Source organism: Pogona vitticeps, chromosome 7 (assembly GCF_051106095.1).
Source record: "Pogona vitticeps strain Pit_001003342236 chromosome 7, PviZW2.1, whole genome shotgun sequence".
Lineage (NCBI taxonomy): Eukaryota > Metazoa > Chordata > Lepidosauria > Squamata > Agamidae > Pogona > Pogona vitticeps.
In genome coordinates this window covers 9,329,584-9,344,303 of record NC_135789.1, presented here as the reverse complement: position 1 = coordinate 9,344,303, position 14,720 = coordinate 9,329,584, and the positions used below count along the sequence as shown (strand labels likewise).

The following is a 14,720-nucleotide window of genomic DNA, read 5'->3' as shown; positions in this document are numbered from 1 at the left end:
CTACCCTGAAAGTTTTTTTTAAAAAACCCACAAAAAAACCCAAATCCTTCAAAGGCAAGAGCTACGTCGTCTCTAAAGGCTTTTCCGCTCCCTTCAATCTCATTACGGTCCGTCCCCAGACATGATGATCCCAGGCCGGGCTGATGTTTTCAGGTCCAGCCTCATCAGCCCGCACTCCCTTGCAAGGCTGTCCTGATCTGTGGATCATAACCCCAGCCCACATGCCCCCCCCACCTGCAGGGATGAAATGGCCTCCAAGACCCGGAGCACATTAAACAGAGTGACAAACACATAATGCCTCCCCCCCAAGAAAAAAGAGAAGCAGCCCCAAAGTTGGGCTTTATACCATATTCCGACATGATCATTGCATGGAATATCTGTTTTTTAATCAAATTCTGGAGCTGGAGTGCTCCTTACCACGTGCGTGAACACACATTCATAGCCATTTATGATTTCTTTATAAAGCACCAAGAGTTTGCTACATCCTAGGGAGATTTTTCTTCCTTTAAGCTACAGGCTTGCACCACGAAGCCCATGGGGCATTAGGGAGATGCGGAAGGAAGAGGAAAAATGTAACCTCTACCAGCACGTTTTGAAAATCCAGACTAGTGGTCAAATCTGTTCCATGATTCCTCATAACACTAGGAGTTAGTTGTCTTTCAACGACCTCGCCAAGTTTGTGGAAGACAGAAAACGCGGACAGAAAGGGTTCGGTCGTAAAGTGCAGCCCGTGGGCTACTGGAGCTCAAAATTAGGTACAAATGATAGATATCGTTGGTCTGACCCCTGCTTCTCCTGTGACACAAGGCTCACGTTTTCTCCAATGCAACATTAAACAACAACAACAAACAGAAAAGCACGTGCAAAAATAATGCAAACCAGGCACCGGAAAGAAAATAATATTTCGATCAATGAACCATTCTGGTTCGACTCCATTGCCGAGCAAGCTGAGGTCGTCCAGAAAAGAAACGGGAAAGCCAACGGAAAGGGGTTGTGGGCAAGCAAAGTTCCCTCAGCAGGGAGTTCCACAGGCCTGGACAACTAAGCAAAAGCGCCCTCCCCATCTTGACATCCCAGCCAGTGTAAAGAGAGAACACGTGAGTGGTGTTGACCCCTCGATACGAAATGCCTTGTTAAGCCCAGACGATGCCATCACATGAAAACGGTACTTTGGGGGGAATCTTATCTCAGACCACCACCATCCAAGCCAAAAGGGCCATGTTCATTATGGAGACAAATCAGTTCATTAAAGCTACTTACAAGATGTCGGGGGGAGAGAGAGAGAGAAGCAGAAGGAAAACATGATGCAGCAATTCAGGGCATTAGTCACCTCCATGGAGATAAACAAGAAGCATGTGTTTGCAGCTCTGCCACACCTCGAGATGGCCTCGGACACCCTCTGAGACATGGACAATGCCACAGCCCCGACAGGTATGAGACCCATGACAAAACCTGTCGCGTAGCCACGTCTCACCTCTGCCTCATTCCACAGCCCTCCCTGGAACACCCTGGCCCCAAAAGCCAAAGCAAGCCGCTGCGTTGACGCATCTCAGTCAACCCATTCTAGCCATTTTCCAGAAGGAACCAAGGTGGATTTTTTGCAGAGCTAATGGCTCCTAATAGTCCACTGAAGCCCAAGGTAAAATGCTTTTGCACAGAAACAAGTCGTGGGTTCCTGGATCACGAAAGCACCTTTATTAAGCCTCCCACTCTACTCTCAGGACCCGGCAGGATTAATCTTTTCCCCTCACTTTTTCCGGTTCTCAACCCTCTTCCCTCGAACCCCGTGAAACACCTTTCCTTCTACTCACCAGAATGTCAGGGCCGTCCTTGCGAAAGGAAAGATGCTCCAACCGGTCCAGAGACGGGGTGCAGGACAGGGAGGGGCTCAGGCCCGAGGGGCGCAGGAGGGGCAGACTCTGGGACTTGAAGTCTTTCACCGCCTGCTCCACTTTCAGCTCATCCCCAGGTTTGGCTGCACAATGGGAGAAAGAGCCCGGGAGAGGGTCAGCCTCTGAGGACAGGGTGGCCTCTTACATACACACACACGCACGCACACACACACACACACACACACACCCTCCATCAGCCAAGAGGACACCGATCTACGTAATATTGTCTAGGCTGGTCCGCACATGGACGTGCAATGTAAGAAATAGATTTGTATAATTTTGGTGGGATCACCGTAGCCAGGACCATAATAACCTGTTCGCAAGAGGAACTCCCCAAGCAGGTTTTGAATCGGCTAGTGTGCCCCTGGGCTCACAAAGGTGCAGATGACCTCGGAGTGCGTCTGAGCATCAAACGGGTGGCTGGAACAATCATCCCCCACCCCCCACCCGCTTTATGCTATGCAAACCCAATCAGACTCTGCGCCCTGGTCCAGTAGGGAAGGCAGCAACCAGAGGGGAGCCGTGGGCTGCTTATGGCTGAGTCTGCTTCCCAAGCACCCCCCCCCCCCAAACATCCTTCCTTCTTAGGATCCTTTGCACTGGACAGCCTTTCAAATGTGCCCAAGCCAGGAAAGTGACCAAGCCAGGAAAAAAGGGACTGCCCTCTGTAAAACATGATGCCCCGAGTTCCCAACCAGGCTTGGCTAGGGGTAAATGGAGAAGACCACCGATCAAGGGACTGGTTTCAGCTTCCCTGTCCTGCCAGATAGAAAAATGAGCTGCAAAATCACCTTCCAATGTTTTTCTGCAGAAGCATTTAGGATCAGCTGTATCCCCAAAATAGGATCAGCTGTATCCCCAAAATTCTAATCTAAATCTACAATTTTTTGGAAATCTTTTATTATTATTATTATTATTATTATTATTATTATTATTATTATTATTATTATTATTATTATTATTATTATTATTATTATTATTATTAGGGACACCAGTGTTGTGGTGCTTTTCTTTTCTTTTTCAATGGGTTTTTTTTGCTATTTACAGCCTGCCACGGACCAAAGTCTGTAGGGAAAGGAAGAAATGATGAGTCCGTGATTAACCCGTCAGAGCAGAGGGTGAATCACTGCTGTCTTATTGCTACTTGTGCTGTAATTCAGCGTTTACTGTTTAAATGCCCTGGTTTTAACTGCTCTCAAACTGCCTAGGATACTGCTTTCGGCACTAATAGGGTGGTGTATTAAGCAAGCGAACAAATACTGTAAGGAAGGAAGAGCTAACCTTTCACCCGGAGATAGTGGCCCCCAAAGCGGTATGCCTCGAAGTGGAGCAAAAGAGGGGTGTTGGACTGATCCAGGTAAACATCCACTTTTGACAGTTCGATCCCTTTCCTCTCAAAGATGGGAAGCAGCACTTCACTGGATTTGGGGGTGGGGGGGAAGCAGAGGAAGAAAAACAGACTTTATTCATCCACAGGTGCTTGGATTATCATAGATGGCCTCAAACCCACACATTCCATTGGCTTATTTCCCACCCCAGTTCAAAAAGTCAGGCACTCAGTTGCGGGGGAGAGATCAGCTAGTTCCACAGTACTCAGGAGTAGGTCTTTTGCAAAGCTAATGGATCTCAATTGCTCATTGAAAACCAAACAGATCCTACACTGGTTGTTGTGGGTTTTTTGGGCTCTTTGGCTGTGTTCTGCAGGTTGTTCTTCCTAACGTTTTGCCAGTCTCTGTGGTCTCTGTGTAAAGAGCCCAAAAAACCCACAACAACCATTAGATCCCGGCCGTGAAAGACTTCGCAGATCCTACACCCTTTGTGTTAGAAAAAGGAGAGCTCACAATGACATATTGTGGCTGGGAATTCACCCTGCATTCCCTTCTCCTCCAAAACCTTGTGGGCACCACAGCTAAGCTCAGAGAGAACAGTCTGACAAGGGTGGGAGATCATCCTGCTAATCAAAATGTATGCATTACACTGGCACGTATTGCCATCACATTATTTTACAGAGTACTCTTTTCTGGGCAGAATAATTTTTCAAGGCATTCAAGAGTCAACGAGACAGCCATAAATTGCTTGGGATCCCTGCACTGAGCAAGGGGGTTGAACTCCATGGCATTAGATCCAGCTCTACGATTTTATGATTCAAACTGGCACAACTAAATGACAGTGAGAGGCTTAGAAGGGGCAGCAGGCCTGGCAGAAGGATATGGTTACAGCTCCTGACTCGATAAGGCACCAGAAGCTACGGCACTCCTGTGTACAGGGACGGACTCTCCGAGGCACACGGCACAGGAAAGCAAGGATTCCACCTTTTATTTTGTGTGTGCAACACGGCTTCTGAAGAGAAGCTGTCCCCCTAGGCAGTGAGAATTCGGGATTTCGACAGCCATTCTCTGGTACCTGGGTGGAATTCGGCGTCCACCTGGATCTCACTGGCGGTGATGGCTTGGAATCTTGGAATTCATTGTCCAACACCCCCCCCCCCGAAAGTTTTCTACCCCCCACATTTCCCCAGTTTCATCCCTCCTCTTACCCCAGCGACTTCTTCTTCATGGCCGGGACAATCTCCGTCTCAATGTCCACGTTCAGGTCAAACTTCAAGGTGAAGCATTCTTTGCTCGGGTCCTGGTGGAAGGAAGAGAGGTGCCTGAGCAAGGAGGCATTGCCCCCCCCTCCACGGCCGTGCCATAGTCCCCCAGGTCCGCCTGTGCCCGAGTGACTGGTTCCACTAGAACCTAGGCACAAGGACAAGGAGCTCTGTGGCAGGAACCTCCACTCTGTTTTCCCGGAAAGATGGCGTCCTGAGCATGTCTGGCCACGACCTTCTCCGGACACGTGTTTTCCAAAAAGGGAGAGGCCGGCTCTGGCGCATGGCACTCACGGCACATGCTTGCACTTCCACGCTGCCTGTGCAAAGGCGCCGTGGGCAATCAGAGAAGAGGGCGCCCCCATCGGTGAGAAGCCCTTTCTTGGCATGATCCAGATATAATGCTCTTAACCGGCCTTATAAAACTGAACTACTCTCAAAAACACTTTGCGTTATGGCACAAAGCACTTACAAAATAGATCTTTCTTGGTGGTAAACACACGCAAGCTGCTCTCTAGGGGGATGTTTCAGCACCGCTGGGGAGGCTGCCATCATCCCCACCCCGAAATGGAGGCAACCTCCATCTCTCCCTTACCACCACCCCCACCCGTCATGTTCGTCCAACGAAATTCGGGAGGCCAGGTCCCAGTCCTGGCAGGGCCGTGGGATCGAAACGTGATGGAGGTAAGAAAACCCCGCTCCTTACATCGGTGTGTCTCCTCCGGGCTTTCTTCTTAGGAAGCTTCAAGGCCGAGATTTTCTTGTCCCTGGAAGAGGCAAACAAGCAGGCACACAAGGGTTTAAAAGGAAGCGCTATTCACCCACCCACCCACTCCAGCAAATACGCACTTCTCCCTAGTCCTACCGGGCAACAAAAGATTTGCCCTCCCACCCCAAAGCAGAAGGATCCCAGCCCAGCAGTTCCCAGCGGGTTCAAATCCTTTTGCAGGTTTTCCATCAAGCAACCCAGAACTGCAGCGTCGTACGGTTGAAAGAGATCCCGAAGGGTTCATTTTGTCCAACCCCGGATGATGCAGAAAAATGGGCAGCTCCAGCCTCTTGATCAATGGGTCCCCCCAAAAAAATTATTTTTAAGAACTTCCAACAGAGGAAAGGCTGATGCTCTCCGAGGTGGTTCATTCCATAGTCAAGCCATCAAGACCTTCTTCCTAAGGTTTAGTCAGAATCTCCTTCCTTCTAATTTCAATCCACGGTTTCCCTCTGGAGTTGCAAAAATGAGCTTGCTCCATCTTCTAGGGGGCAACCCTTCAGTCATCTGAAGAGCACTATCCCACTGGGGGCCAGCAATGCCAATATTTTAGCTGCAGCGAATCCACTCTAGCTTTTGTCTGAACTTTAGAAGAGCTGATCTTCCCGGTGCAATATTCCATCTTTCAAATAGGCTGAGCGTCTCGGAGGCTTCCCTTAAAGCCCGGAGGAAACCCCTGAGACTATCCACAGCTCCCTGCAATATTCAAGCCACCAGACTCCCCTGGACTATCTTGTCACCCCTGAAAAGAACTGGGTGTTGTGGCACTTGAGAGACGGTACCAGACCTGACTGAGTGAAAGGGGTTATGGGTGTGACTTGTCTCCCATCCGAGAACAACGCCCTGCATTCAGAAAACTAGCTCCTCAAGGCTAGTTACCGGCAAAATCAAAGTTTTCAAGGGGAGTGGCACTTCCCTGTTTGAAACAACACTTGCTCCACCTTCCTTTTCCCGTACTCACCCTTTCCCATCATTCAGCCCTTCCTCTTCCTCCTCCATGTCCGAGGCCGGGCTGGTGCGAGGAGGACAAGACCGGGTGGAGACATTCCGGGCTAAGATCGAACCTGGGAAAGAGAAGCAGCCAAGTCGTAACAGAGCCTTTGGGGGAGGTCTGCCAAAACTGGGGCTCCCAACTCTAATTATATGGGTCCTCCTTCATCCCACACAGCTGCCCCCAACGTCCAATGTGGGATCGTCTGGTCCTCTTTCTTTTAATATGAATACCACACAATGAATGGAAAATCCAGGTCACCTGAAGACAAACTATCAATGCAACTGCTGGTTAAGGTAGGCCACTGGACAACGGGGTGGAACAGGGCTAAATATGGCCCTCTGTTCTCCAAGAAGGCAAGGTCCCTGTCTCTGTAATACTAATGTTTAGCAATTTTGCAGGTTTTCTATGAGTTCCTTCCAGATTTTGAACATCCGAACTTCTCTGCTGAAGCTTAGGGCTGAAAAATACATTGTAGAAAACCCATCAATAGAACAGAAAATTCCTTAACTGCTGAAAGCATCAGATTCTCACAGCAGGAGCGTTTCTTGCCGCCTGCGATCTCCAGCTTCACTTACTTTATGACTCATCTTTAGGACGGCTTTCCTGTGTGAATGCTCAGAAACAGAGCGCTGCCTGAATGACATCTCTAGAACACCAGGGGTATTTCAGTTGCAATGAGGGTTCCTCAGCAATGCATTGCCTAGTCCTTAAGCCCATGGGGCTTCAAGCTCTTACATACTGTCATTTTTGGCCCGGTCTCTCTCATCTTTGACCCCACCAACCTCTCAAACGCGGCCTCAGAGGAACTTTTCTGAAATTACATTTGGTCCATGGTGGGCTGGAAAAAGCACACCCCCTCCCTGCCCTGTGGTTGTTGGCCCTCCTCACCTTGCGGGGGCAGGTCAAAGCGGATGTGGCGGTCAAAGTGCATGGTGCTGTGGAAGCGTCCGTCACACCCCTCACACAGATGAAGGGGGTTGCCCTGGTTCGCCTGCTGGCACTCGGCGTGGTGGCATACCTGATTGAAACAGAAATCAGGGGATGGAGGGTGAGAGACCCATGGAGGAGAACCCAAACCAAACTGAGAGGCAGTTCACAGCATTAAGCCCATTGGGGAGAAATTTAAGAGCGGCAGCTTCTCACAGCAGGGAGGGAGAGAATCGTGATACTTTATAGAAGCCGCTTCTTCTGCCCAGCTGCGCGTGGGGCAGAATCCATGCCCTCCGTGGGACCTGAGCCCCCGACCTGAAAACCCAGCAGAAAGGGAGAAAGAAAGCGAGGCCAAGCAGCCTTAGTTTACAGCTGAGTTTTCAGACGTGTACAGCTCCACACCCGGTGAGATTCTCATCCTCTGCTCAGCTGTGAGATGCCAGATCCCCAAAAGAGCCATGCGTCTTGGGATTCTGCCCACATTGTATGGACACTGAGAGCCTGACAGCCGAAGCGGCTTCCCCTCCTGGCTGGTGCTCGGTATTTTTCCATGCCCCCCAAAGCTAAAACGCCCATGTGATGGCTCATATAAATAAATCCGTTCCTCCGAAGTTGCATATTTAGTTTTGTGAACGGGAATCTTCCTTTGCTGTGTCGCTTGGGGGGGGGGGCAAGCTTAATGTTTACAGTTGTTACACAAATAAAGGAATCTTTTCACAGGAGTTTCCAGCAATAAACAGATGTATATTCTCCTATAAAATATAGAGTTCAAAGAAGTGAAGGAAATTTCCCTTAGGCTTCCTTTTAAAAGAGTGTGATTTTGGATTCAAGAGGTAAAGAGGGAATGATGTTTTATGATTACAGTGCCAAAAGTTTCTGAAGTTGTCTTATAATAACAATAATAATTAACTGGGGGGAAAAACAGGCATCTATTAATCAGAGGACTTTTCATTAGATGGTAAGTTTTAAACTCAGTTTCTCTAAATGCCACTTGGCTGCAGTGAGGAAGACCAGAGAATCAGGCCCATGCCACTGATTGCCCCCAAGTGATGATAGCTTCCATCATCTGTTACCAGGCCAGTTGAAGAAGGCTGGAATAATACAGGGGATAATGCTTCCGAATGATCTCCTCCCTGCCGTGTGAAAATCTCCCTGCGTGAAGAGACTAGCAAGACAGGAAAGTCTAAGGTTAGGAGCTGAAGCACTAGATTTCTATCTGCAAGGACATGAGGAAACTGAACGCTTCCAAATGGCACAGGAGGGAGGGTTGCTGGTTGCAATGCATCGCCACGTTTTGACGGAGAAGGAGGTTGCCTTAAACTGTAAACCCTCAAACAAAGGGTTGGCCATGTCTGGCCCAGTGACGTTGTGCTAACTCTTCCGCCCAGGCACGTCCTCCATGGAAAGTCCAGAAATACATACAGCTAAGATGATTCATTGAAACTGACCAATTCTACTACACCTCCCGTTTGCAAAGCAAACAGATTTTAGTTCCTCATTCAAGACCAAATATTTTCCTTTACAACAGGCATAGCTGACCACCACGTAGTGTCTCTTAAGCAAATCTGTTCCCTCTCGAAGCGAATGCAAGGGAGCAGGCTGAAACCCGAGCGTTCTGCACATCAGGATGCTCGGGAAATGAAAACCAACAGGCAAACCCACCGAGAGAAGCTAGTCTTGGTCCCCTTACGCCAGAGCGAGGCCCGAGTTCGTTATCATGCTAAGCGGTGGATGCTATCGTCCCTTCTTGCTTACCTGCCTGGTCTGCAACACCATCGGCCGCCCCCGTAAAGCGGGCCCTTGCGCATCACGGGGCAAGGCCAGCCCAGCCCTGTAGAGACAGAGCAACCAATACTGAACATCAAAACTATGCACTCGACGGGCGAGAGGCTCTATTTGGGGAACAGCTCCTTTCCTTTTAGCGCTTCTGTGTCAAATCCAGCCTCTTGGTTCCCTTCCTCTTCATCTTGCTGCATGGAGCACTCCCCGGCTTTCCACCGCCCGGCTGCCTTGTTGATCCGGAAGCCGAGATGCGATGCTCCGATCTGCTGCTAGGTCCACACGAATCTTCAGAAAAACAGGCTGCGTGCATCTAACGTGCCCCATCCAAAGGTCCCGGGGAGAGATCCCCCCACTTGTGCTGAGCGAGGTCCCCACCATGAGGCTGAGGAGAGCCCACGCAAGACCGCTGGGGCACCCCATGTGCAGGAGAGGAAGCCGGCGTCTGCAGCAGAACAATGCGCTGGCCGTCATCACATTTCCTCCCATTGTGCCCAAGGGCCCTGCTCGGCTAGGGCTGCAGACAGACAGACAGCGTCCCCTGCACCAAGGAGTTATTTTTAAATGCACAGACAACCCAGTTTGGGCTGGGGAGGGGAAAGGGTGGTTGCTGCCACCGGTTGCCCTCTGGCCCTTGAGGCTGCCCAGAACAATGCCCATTGCTTGCCACCCGAATCGTTGTCTCGGCTCTGCCTAAAGGAGGCTGCAGTGGAAAGTCCGGCTCCCATGCCAGGACCGGCAGCAGCTCGAACCCACAGATCTCGCTCATCCGGGCCGCGTCTGAGCCGGATTAAGGGGGACTCACTGGAACGGCACCCAGGACTTTAAACACTCCAATCCATACCCTGAGAGATCTGGTCGAAGTTTCCATTCAAGATAACTCACAGAGGGGCTTACGTCCTCAAGGATGTGCTGGGTGCGATGGGGCAGAGGTGAGGCATTCGTCTCCGCTGTGGTTTGCAACTGGCTCACTTTTCTGATTGGTTCTCACCAAGGAAACACGGTCTTCTTTTGCATCCAGGATCTGAACAAGCTACAAGGATGTGTTAGTTATCTGGCTGATGACATGGATGGGTGGGTGGATGGGTGGGTGGGTGGATGTGCCTCAGGAAGAGTCTGAGTCAAATGCTGGCCCCAAGTGAGCCTAACTGTTCTCCAAGGACTGTCGTGGGCATGGAAGTGTCTCATGCAAGATGCCTTTGGCTGCTTGCAAAAGGGCGGGTTACAGGTCAAGAGGATTCATAACATGCTAAGTCCAGCAGGGGGCAGTGCAATGCAGCTGACCCAAGTTACTTCTACAAGACGTGGAACCGATATTAAAGCATATTCACCATTAGCCACGTCCCGTTTTGGCTCTGAAATTGAGAAGGTGACATGGTGAATGCTGCATTCCTTCTCTTATCTGGAGCGTGAAACTTTGCTTTGCCAACTGAAACGTGTGTGTGTGGGGGGCTCCAGGCCTCTCGGTGTGCCAGAATCTTGAACAGAAAACCATGTACCCCGGCGGGGTCCGCCGTTGGGTGGCCTTTGCCGAGTCTGGTCCGCTTCAAATCTCACATGATGCCAGTTCCGGAGAGCAAAAGGATGCTCCTTGGAGGGCCAGGTAAGGCTTGACAGGAGAATCCTCCTTTTCTTCAGCAATCGATGTTTGCTACATAATTTCACCCACCTTTTCAGGCTACATCCAGCTTCCCAACCCATCGAGGGCCCTTCCGGATGGGTCTGACTACAGCCTCCATCACCCCTCATTGACTCAGGATGATGGGCATTTTAGTCCACTCCTTCGGAGGTGGCACCAAGCTGCAGTGGGGGTGGGCCGGGGAGTCCTGCCACGGCGGCCGTTTTGACATCCGCCGGCTTCCAAGTTTCGGTTCCTGGGTTTCCCCCCAAACATAACCTGGAACGCACCTTTCCTCTGCGAAGAACAAAGCTCAGCGCCGGGATGAAAAACGTCGCTCTGACATTTGCGAGCCGGTTGCAACATGCCAGGACTTGGCCCCGTGGCGCAGGCTGCTTTCTGCCCAACATGATGTCACCCTTCCGGGGTCAAAAGGGGCTGCCGCATCTGGCAGAGGCGCTCGGAGGAGTCTCTCAGGCAGACAACGCCGCTCACAAAACATTCACACACACCCCGAGCCGCAATGGTGCAATTTTATTTCTGCTCCGGCATCTGTGAACCAGCGGCTTGTAAGATTTTTCTCCAGTTTAATTCGCCCCTGAAAACTTTTTTTAAAAGGCTGCAAAGACTGCCCATGTCACACGGCCTTGCCCGTCACCCGCTGCTGCAAAGCCGAGGGTGGCCGCTTGGCTCCTTTTAGGGAGGCCAGTCCTTCCTCTGTCCAAGGACAGCCGGCTTTGAAAAAATTGCTCCTCGCTGGAAAGCCTGGCCAGTCAAAAACAAAAGCGAAGGGAAACTGGGGAGCGGAAGGTGCCCATCGTCCACAGTGAGCCACCTCCGGGCAGCAGGCAGAGCTAATGACAGCACTTGGGTCACCATCCTTCCAATGAGTTAAACCATTTCTAGTTTCCCTCTGGGCCTGTCAATGAGCTTCTGCAGTTATTATTTTTTAAATCCCTTCTCTCTTGCGATGCTGTTTGGCCGGTGGGAAAAAGTCACCCACCCACCCGCCACCATCTCCTCTGGCGCACTCAGGGAGCCCAAAGCTGGCTTCTTATCCCCCTGTCTGTTGGCCGGCTAGCCAGTCAGTTGGTCTGCCCGGTGGATGCAAGAGGCTGCTTGATGCCAGGCGTCCCTGCGCTCTCTTCCCTACCTCCCGGTGGGGGTGGGGGTGTGTGTCCATCCCTGGGCCAACCACCTGCATGGCAACCTCCTGGCGTTGGCGCGCAAATAGGGGTGGCCTCCTGTGAGCGGTGGCACTCTCCATGACGGGAGCCGAGCCACAAAGGTGGCAGGGAGGAGGGACCGGGGTGGTGGTGGTGGGAAACAAAGGAAGCAGAACGCAAAGAGAAGCCGAGCCAGGCCAGAAGAGATCTGGTGGGGAGGGTAGAAAACCAGCAGAGGATGGGTCTGTTCGGCCAAGGGTGGGAGAGGGGACCGATTTGGCCCTGATCCTCCACCAGGAGAGCAGCAAAGAGGTGGAGGGGAAGGAAGGAAGGAAGGAAGGAAGGAAGGAAGGAAGGAAGGAAGGAGGGAGGGAGGGAGGGAGGGAGGGAGGGAAGGAAGGAAGGAAGGAAGGAAGGAAGGAAGGAAGGAAGGAAGGAAGGAAGGAAGGAAGGAAGGAAGGAAGGAAGGAAGGAAGGAAGGAAGGAAGGAAGGAAGGAGCTGATGATGGGTGGAAGGAAGGAAGGAAGGAAGGAAGGAAGGAAGGAAGGAAGGAAGGAAGGAAGGAAGGAAGGAAGGAGGGAGGGAGGGAGGGAGGGAAGGAAGGAAGGAAGGAAGGAAGGAAGGAAGGAAGGAAGGAAGGAAGGAAGGAAGGAAGGAAGGAAGGAAGGAAGGAAGGAAGGAAGGAAGGAAGGAAGGAAGGAAGGAAGGAAGGAAGGAAGGAGCTGATGATGGGTGGAAGGAAGGAAGGAAGGAAGGAAGGAAGGAAGGAAGGAAGGAAGGAAGGAAGGAAGGAAGGAAGGAAGGAAGGAAGGAAGGAAGGAAGGAAGGAAGGAAGGAAGGAAGGAAGGAAGGAAGGAGAGATAGGGAGAAGTAAGGAAGGAAAACAGGACTGGCAGCTGCTGCCTGAGCTGAATGCACCCTGCTGAATTTTTAACAGCAGCATTGCCATCGTGAAAGCCAATCCCACCAGGCCTCCGCTTGCCAAGCGCCTCCTCGAAGGAAGCACAGACCCAGGCAGCCGGGAAGGGTTTTGCCCGGCCGCCCGCAGTCCCAGACTCACCCCCTCTCCTTCCTCAGCTGCCTCTTCAGGTCCCTCTCGGCTCCTGGGCATCAGGGAAGAGTAGGGAGCGTCTCCGGAGAGAGGGTGTCCGAGGCGCAGCAGGGCTGAGCCGGGTGACTCAGGGCCGCTTTGGAGGGACCTGGGGTGGAATTTCGGCTGCCGTGACAGGAGGCTGACTCAGCAGGTGGGGCATTTCTCTCCCTCTGCGGCGGGCAGCTCCTGGAGGGCTGGAAACCCGCTCCTGCCAGCTGGAGGCCCGGCTGGCTGCAAATGATCGGGAGGGCAGGAAGACAGCTGAGCCGCCGGGCGGCAGGTCTCTGCCTGCCCGCCTGCTTGCCTGCCCGCTTGGCTCCCTCGGGCTGGCCTTTCCCCACCTCCTTCCTTCCTTCCTTCCTCCTCGCCTTGCCAGGAAACCCTCCCCGCTGGAAGCCGATCCTGGAGGCTGCAGCTCAGCACACCTGAGCTCTAGGGCAAGCCATGCGAGGCGTCACCGCCGGCGGGAGAATGAAGTTTGCAAAACTAGCCCCATGCCAGGGCCCAGGACCTGCCCCCCCCAAGAGCTCCTGGCTGAGGACATGAAGCCGACCCACTCAATTCCTCCCTCTTCTCCACTGAGGCTGCCCAAGGGGGGGCGAAGCACTGCGAAATCGTCTGCCTCTGATGCGAAGAGAGAAGGCAATCACTGTTTTTCTCCCCCTCTGAATTTTTTGACAATTGAGCAGAATGTGCAAAAGCAGTGAGTGCCGCGTTCACTTGTGAAGCTAAGCAAATACAGAGAGAGACAGAGAGAGAAGAGAAAGCCCAGAAGCCCAGATCAAGGAAACACAAAAGATGGAAACAGTTTCTATGAAACAATAACACTATTAACAACAACAATCTTGTCCCGTCAAGTCAGTTCTGACTTATGGAGACACCCTTTCCAGGGTTTTCTGGGTGGAGAGGACTCAGAAGTGGTTTCCCCTTCCCTTCCTCCAGGGGGCGCCCTGGGACTGCCCAGCTGGCCCAAGGCCACCCAGGCTGGCTCTCCTCCCTAGGGGGGGTATCGAACTCTCAACCTCTGGTTCCTCAGCCAGCAAACTCAACCACTGACCTACCGAGCCAGCCCTTGGATTTTAGTACAGTAAGTCCTTGCGTTATGGCATCCAGACTCACAGTTTTCGTACAGGGGAAACTCTCCAGGCAGAACACAAAAGCTGCACTCGGGACGGAAAGAAAGTCCGCCTTCTCTTCAGGGGAGGAGACCATGCTGCAGTTCCTCATCCTCGTGCCCTAGGAAGGATTTCTGTCCCTCTAGAAACAAGACTACCCCCTCTGTTTGAGGAGACCGATGTCAGGTCATTGCGTCCACCCTCCCGCTTCCTAAGGCCGGCAGGCAGAAGCCTCCAGAAATTTCAGACCAGAGGAGGTGATGATGGCCAGGGTCCTCCCAACGGACCACTCTGCCTGCAAAATGGGGATTCGGTCCCTTTCTGCTGCTCAAACTGGAACAGCCCTTCCGGGAACCACTGCAGCTAACAATCAGGAGCAGACCGTCTGCCTGACACACGTGGATCAAATCCACGTACAGTGGCTGATGGTGCCACTGCTACTGGAGGCCGACAGATGATCTAGTTTTACTGAGAGTTGCTCTTCCTTTCATCTATGATCTTCACTGGGTTCCTCGAGCCAGCTAGCCAAATTCATAAGGAGAGGTTAACAACACACATTGCGGGATGACCGCGTATTAACCCCTTGTCTTTTGCAAAGTCAATAGCTCTGGACCCTCCATTCCAGACCAAACCACCCTCAAAAGCTTGCATTATACCAACGATTGCTATAACTGGAAGTGGGGGGCACACGTAGCCGATGGTGCAACAGCCCCTGCCACTCAGAAAGTCCCAGGGCTTTGACCCAGCAGGTCCTGGTTCCACAACCAGCCCTG

General features: G+C 52.0%; 1 protein-coding gene across 6 annotated transcripts in view; it reads right to left on the bottom strand.

Moving 5' to 3' along the window:
- Positions 1 to 14,720, bottom strand: part of PLEKHG5 (pleckstrin homology and RhoGEF domain containing G5) — an 82,757-nt gene that overhangs the window by 22,952 nt on the left and 45,085 nt on the right. For 4 of the 6 annotated variants that reach the window (XM_020799982.3, XM_072977730.2, XM_020799983.3 and 1 more), the window contains 6 exons: positions 7,134 to 7,263; positions 6,213 to 6,315; positions 5,189 to 5,249; positions 4,429 to 4,520; positions 3,174 to 3,310; positions 1,812 to 1,975 (listed from right to left, as the gene is read on the bottom strand). In XM_020799982.3, the coding sequence (XP_020655641.3) occupies positions 1,812 to 1,975; positions 3,174 to 3,310; positions 4,429 to 4,520; positions 5,189 to 5,249; positions 6,213 to 6,315; positions 7,134 to 7,263 (687 nt within the window). Of the gene's footprint in view, positions 1 to 1,811; positions 1,976 to 3,173; positions 3,311 to 4,428; positions 4,521 to 5,188; positions 5,250 to 6,212; positions 6,316 to 7,133; positions 7,264 to 8,930; positions 9,365 to 12,799; positions 13,505 to 14,720 lie in introns of those variants that run through there. The other 2 variants (XM_020799984.3, XM_020799986.3) reach the window with 2 other exon arrangements.